General features: G+C 41.6%; 1 protein-coding gene across 1 annotated transcript in view; it reads right to left on the reverse strand.

Annotated features, from left to right (window-relative positions):
- ankrd13b (ankyrin repeat domain 13B) overlaps positions 1–5958 on the reverse strand; it is a 90253-nt gene that overhangs the window by 24194 nt on the left and 60101 nt on the right. The window contains exons 7-9 of the mRNA XM_015395746.1: positions 5152–5218; positions 3908–3989; positions 1381–1445 (exon numbers count right to left, since the gene is read on the reverse strand). Of these exons, the coding sequence (XP_015251232.1) occupies positions 1381–1445; positions 3908–3989; positions 5152–5218 (214 nt within the window). The remainder of the gene's footprint in view (positions 1–1380; positions 1446–3907; positions 3990–5151; positions 5219–5958) is intronic.

The following is a 5958-nucleotide window of genomic DNA, read 5'->3' on the forward strand; positions in this document are numbered from 1 at the left end:
GATCCAGTCTAGGTAGACCGCGTCCTTGGAGGATGCAGCCCAGGTTTTCTAACAGAGTCATTGACTCTTCAGCAATCCCTCACACTAAGCATGCTTGTAGTGACAGTGGAGAGGAAAAACTCCCTTTTAACAGGAAGAAACCTCCAGCAGAACCAGACTCAGTTTGAGCGACCATCTGCCACACAGATATGGTCTCAAACACCATTTCATTTAGTTTTTTTCTAAATAGTGTTTGATTTACATCTTTACATCTCATTATTTTAGTTCACTGAATTTTTGTTGTTATTGTGTTTAATTGATATTTTGTTTAAGTGTTGCAGTTGCTGCAGTCCCTTGGCTGATGAACAAACAGAAGACCAAGGGGCTGAGTTGATTTGGACCGTACCATATCAGTGCTATGGGGGGAAATGGGGTTTTACTTTATTTGGTTTAGTCCAGTTTTTGTATGTTTTACCCCATGTGTTTCTTGTGGATTGATCCGCTACTATGTAAGTTCCCCTTTTTCTCATTAAGGGAGGTCATTTTGTTTAATTAAGTCTTGTTAGCTTTAATAAAATAACCGTTATTTTTTGTACATACACTTGTAAATGACTTTCCTTACTGGTCAGTCCATCATACTGAACAACTCCCCAAAGTAGTCACATGGTACGGCTGGCTAGCGAGGCCTCGGACCTCATCATTTTCAGAAAGCATGCCTGGAAGCCTCCGTTCATCTCATAACGTCACTAAATAACACTTTTAAAGTGTCTTTTATGCCCTTGGTTCCTGACATATCGTTTAGTCTAATGAACTGATTGATATCGGCATCAGCCTTAAAAAAAAAGCCTGTATTTGTCCATCTCTAGCAAAAACTAGAAATCAAATGAGAAACAGTTTCTCGTGTTTCTGTTCCACTGGATGATGATTTGAGCGGCTTTTCTACCTCTTTAAAGTGTAAGATTAGCAGCATAAGGATAAATCTACACGAGATCAAAATCTGCTCAAAATATCTGCAGAAAGAACATCAAAGCAGGGGGAGGAAAACAAAAACAAGCTTTCTGAGTGGCGTCAAGGGAAGAGAAGGCGAGTGGAAAGGAGTAAGGACAAAAAAACGAGTGGGAGTGGGAGCACACAGAGGGAGTAAGGAGGGAGGTGTGAGTCATACAGGCTCTCAAAGCGAAACAAATTAAAAAGGCATGATCAATATTTCAGAGCAGGCTGCAGTGTCCGAGTTAAGCGGCTACAAGAGAGCTCTTCTGTCCAGACAGCTGGGATTTTCACACACAGACAGAAAGATGGAGAGGATGGCGATGCTGCAGGGGATCGTTCATTCAGGACAATAACGGACCAGAGAGGGATCCAGGACCATAACGAAGCCACGCCGTGGCGGCGTGCACTCACCCCGTTATTAGAGCCCATGTGTTGCTCCGCAATCCCCAGGAAGTTCTGCAGTGGAGTCCTGCCGCCTGCTCAGAGACAAACAGTTCAAACAGATAAACAATCAGATATTCAGTGTAGAAGAAAGTGCATTAGTCTGAGTCTCGGTATGCAACACTCCTTTTATCTCAGGGAGAAGAAGCCTGGGCTCATTATCTCCACTGCAGCTGCCCACAAACTTATTTCCTCTCACTTTCAGCATCTAACGGCCTGCATGGGGAGGCTTTAAAGCAGCACAGTGAGAGCAGAGTACATTTAAAGAGCCGGTGTTCTGTCAGATGAGCATACCTATAGTCAATACCCGTTTATCCCTTCAGTTTATCTCTAAATACACTTTAAAATACCTCAACGGATGTGTTTCCCTTTAGTCACGTACAAAAAAAACGATTTAATTACTTTTTTTTGGTGTTTTTTTGAAGCGTGTGGCGATCTTGTCACGGTCCTGGTTCTGTTAAGTTTTCTGTGAGTTTTCAGTTTCACGTGTTTTTCTTTGTTTTTCTAGTTTTATTGGTGTTTTTGTTTTTTTTACGTTTAACTAGGAAAAAACTATTGAGATTAAAAAGCTCTTTTTCAAGGGAGTCCTGGCCAAGAGGCAGCAAAGTTACACAAGAAACATAGATACATTAAAATAAATGACAGGTACATAAAAAATAAAAAACATATCAAGTAAAACATCAAAAACTCAGTCAATTTCCAGTTTCTTTGTAAAAACTTGCACGCACAAGGAGCTGCGTAGCTAAAGGTGTTCTTCCCCAGTTCTGTTCGGGCAAAAGGAGCAGCGAGAAACAGCTGATGGTTGATCTCAGGGCATAAGAGGCCATGTTTTTCTGTGTAAGTAAGGTACAAATGTAAGAAGGGCCTTGTAAATAAAAGTGTACCAATGACACTGCCTTCTCGTAGAGAGGGAAGGCCATCCCACCTGAGAGTACAGGTCACAGTGATGTCATGGCTCTAGTTTTTGATGAACCTTAATGGAGCATGGGAACAGAGTCCAACATTTAAAGACATGAAGAAGTAGCATTCTTATAAAAAAGGTCACCATAATCTAAAACTACAAAAACGTTTATTTGAGTTCTTAGGTTTTTCTTTGCTTGCCCTCTGGTGTTGGTCTTTTCCTTAGCTCCTTCTAGAAACTTCTGCCCACACCTGCTCCCAATCAGCTCATTAGTCCTGCCCATAGACGCTCTCCTTGTGCCGTTCCTCAGTGCTGGTTCCTCGTATTTCCCATGGCTCGTGGTGCAGGTTTTCCCTGATGTCTCCATGGTTCTGGTTTGTTTTAAATCTTTATGTTGGATTTTTGGATTCCTGCCTCTGTTGCCTGTGAGAACTCACTTAAAAATACAATAACTCACCTCTGCTTCCTCGCCTCTGTGTTTGGGTCCTAAAAAAACCACAACCAAACCCTGACAGATCTGACCTTAAATTGTTTATATTATTTACATCACTAAAGAGATATATGCTCTTCAAGGTAGTTTAAACTCTATTTTTCGCACAAAATACAGGGATAAATGCAAATCTGACGTTTTAAAACGTATTGAGAATGGGTATGCTGGTCTGACGGGGTATGCTCATCTGACAGAACACCGGTCGTGAATTCAGGGTAGAGACTGACATTTTTTCGGGAATGGGAGTCAGTATTAGTACCGATCACGTGATTGGCATGGTACAGGATTAAACATTAACGGGAGCAGACGGGAGCGGAAGCAAACCAATAGTAACTAAAAAAAACTAGGATCGATGCCAAAAAATAAAATAAAATAGAAAAAAAATCCAGTACTGGCGCCGCCATTTTGTAGTTTTTTTCCTTGAAGCCTACACTATAATGCGATGTAGGATCTACTGCCATATTCTAGGTATGCGTCAGCCTTCCATTAACTGTTTGGGAAAGGAATATAAGAAATAACCCATAATCTTCTCATCAAACAGATAATTCACAAGTTCAGTCAACTTCAAACAACTACTCCCACAAAACAGGCTCCGTTTTATAGCGAGAGCCAAAGATAAAGTGTCCTCCCATGTATCTAATGTTTGCTAACATTTACATAGACATGGTGTTTTTATCACTGAGAAGGTGGGTTAGATAAACAACAAATCTTAGTTAGCATGTGGAAAAATTCCAAATAATAAATCATTGGATGCTAAACGTAAAAACTCAGGAAGGGAAATAAAGGCTGCAGCTCATTGTAGAGCTTTCCTGCTGAAAAGCAGCAGAATGCAGGTGAGGATGTGACCTGAGAGACCAGGATCAACCATCATCACATCTCAGAGCAGCAGCAGACGGTTGATCTTCGCTGACAGCCCGGCCTCCTGGGTGGGGAAGTCTGCTAATCCTGTTTGATTAATGATCTGAACCAGAAAACGAGAAGCAGCCTCAGAGAGAACGTTACGGCCCGTTAGCCCTCGCCTCTGGGTGCTGGGGGGGGGGGTGCACTGGTACATCTGCAGCGCTGGAGGCTCTCAGCAGCTGTCGTAGCCCCGGAAGACAACTTACCTTTTGTCTTGTTCTTGTTTTGATCCGTCAGATGGTCGGTTCTTGTTCTGGTGATCAGCTCAACGTTGGACGCTGCATAGACCTGGGAGGGGGGGGCACATTTAATTAGTTGGAAGCATACAGGATTTACCATTAATCCGCTAAAAAGCTCAAAAATCTTTTTTAGTCATCACCTGATATCATCTTTAAATTAATGTTTAATAATTTCTCAAGGAACAGTCAGGTCATATTCACAATTCAAACTTCTGAAAGTACTTTAAATATAAATTATTATAATAATTCAATAAATGATCAGTGTGTTTTTAATTAAGAGTAATTATCATCTGAATGTGCTTTACTGGAGGCATCCATGTTTGTCAAAGAACACTACTGCCACCTACTGGTTAGTGACGTCACGGTGCGGTATCGGCTGTTGATCAAGTCCCAGTGCTGTATCTGGTGTTTGTCACAACGCGCTATTATCCAAGTCATCTTGAAAACATTCTTCTTCCAAATGTTGGCTACATATTACGTGTTTTTTCTCTGGCCAGAAGTTCGATGGCAAATCCTCCCTCTTCAAGTTGGCGATCCAACGACCAACCCGTCCGTGGAGGATCAGGAATCAGAAAGGTGGAATAACTATACATGTTTTCCAACATCCAGCTGCCATGCACGTGGGCATTGTCAGTTTCACTATAGCTCTGGTGAATTTCAATGGTGAAGTCCTCTGGAAATCTTCAATAATTGTTGTTGATTGCAGATGTGTCTAGTAGTTCCCATTGATTTAGCTTGTAAAGCGGGGAGAATGGCGCTAGGCTTACCGCACCGTGACGTCACTGCTGGAAGATGGCAGGAGGGAGGGGTTATTAGCCAGGTATTGGCCCCAATACCGATACCTGGCTGCACAGTATTGGCGGATACCGATGCCATCTGTCTGAAACTGATGTGTGTGTGTATATATGAAGAACTGCATACTACTTTGATGTAAAATAATTGCCATCATGGTTTTGTCAAGCTGCTGCCTACCTTTGTGAAGCAGGAAAAAGACAAATACAAAGTGAGTCCAGTAGAACTTTTTATTGCCTACCTGGAATGGGTGACTAAAGTTGAAGAAACTTTTGGCTCTCAAAATGGTATTGCTATCGCTAATACCGATACCACCATTTTAGTACAGTATCCCGATACTGGTATCGGTATTGGCGCAACACTAGCTAAGACCAGCGCTGTGGGAGGTAGGAATGCTGATGAAGCAGCTTACACCATACCTTGGCCTCATATCCATTCACCGTCTCTGTCTTTTCACTCCTCCAGCCCAGGATGCCAGTCTTGTTCCTGCAACAGAATCCAAAACAGCTTCCTGTGACCTTAAGTTCTTTAAGCCCACATGTGATAGCAAAGGAAACGCACACTAATCAGATATGATGTTTGCATAGCAGTAAAATGGTGAAAAGCTCCAACAGGATTTAAAATATTGTGAATCCTCAAATGTGCAAAAATGATTAAAACTTGTCATGTTTTATTATCCCAAAATGAAAACTGTTTCTACTGGATTTTTGAAGCCCAGTCGTAGCCTTGAGCTGCTGATCAAAACAACAACTGAACATTTCTAAATCTACCCTCCTCTATAAAAGCAGGCTGTCTGTCAGTTTGCATAAGTTTTAACACAAGAGGAAGAAGGAAAGACATCAGCAATGACCTCACAGAAGAAATGGCTCCCAATTAAAAACCAAGGGGCCTTATGAGGACTTAATTTATAGCTAATAATGCTACAGTGCCCACCTCTGCGTGCTACTGTAGTGTAAAGCGAATCTTTCTGTCTGAAAGATGGAAGCGATCGAATAAACAGTGGAAGCTTTTTGCAGAGAAATGCAGCAGAACAAATCAGGAAGACCTGAATCAACATGTTCCAGACCACAGTTTGAATAAAATACCAAGAGAGAAGCTTCAAGGAGCGAAGGACTAAGATCAGATCAGATCAGATCAGAAATACTTTAATAATCCCAGAGGGAAATTACTTTTGTTACACACTCTAGTTACAGTTTTACATGATATATACACACATCCAACTATAC

The sequence above is a fragment of the Cyprinodon variegatus genome, unplaced genomic scaffold (genome assembly GCF_000732505.1).
Source record: "Cyprinodon variegatus isolate N-32 unplaced genomic scaffold, C_variegatus-1.0 Scaffold759, whole genome shotgun sequence".
In the NCBI taxonomy this organism is placed as follows: domain Eukaryota; kingdom Metazoa; phylum Chordata; class Actinopteri; order Cyprinodontiformes; family Cyprinodontidae; genus Cyprinodon; species Cyprinodon variegatus.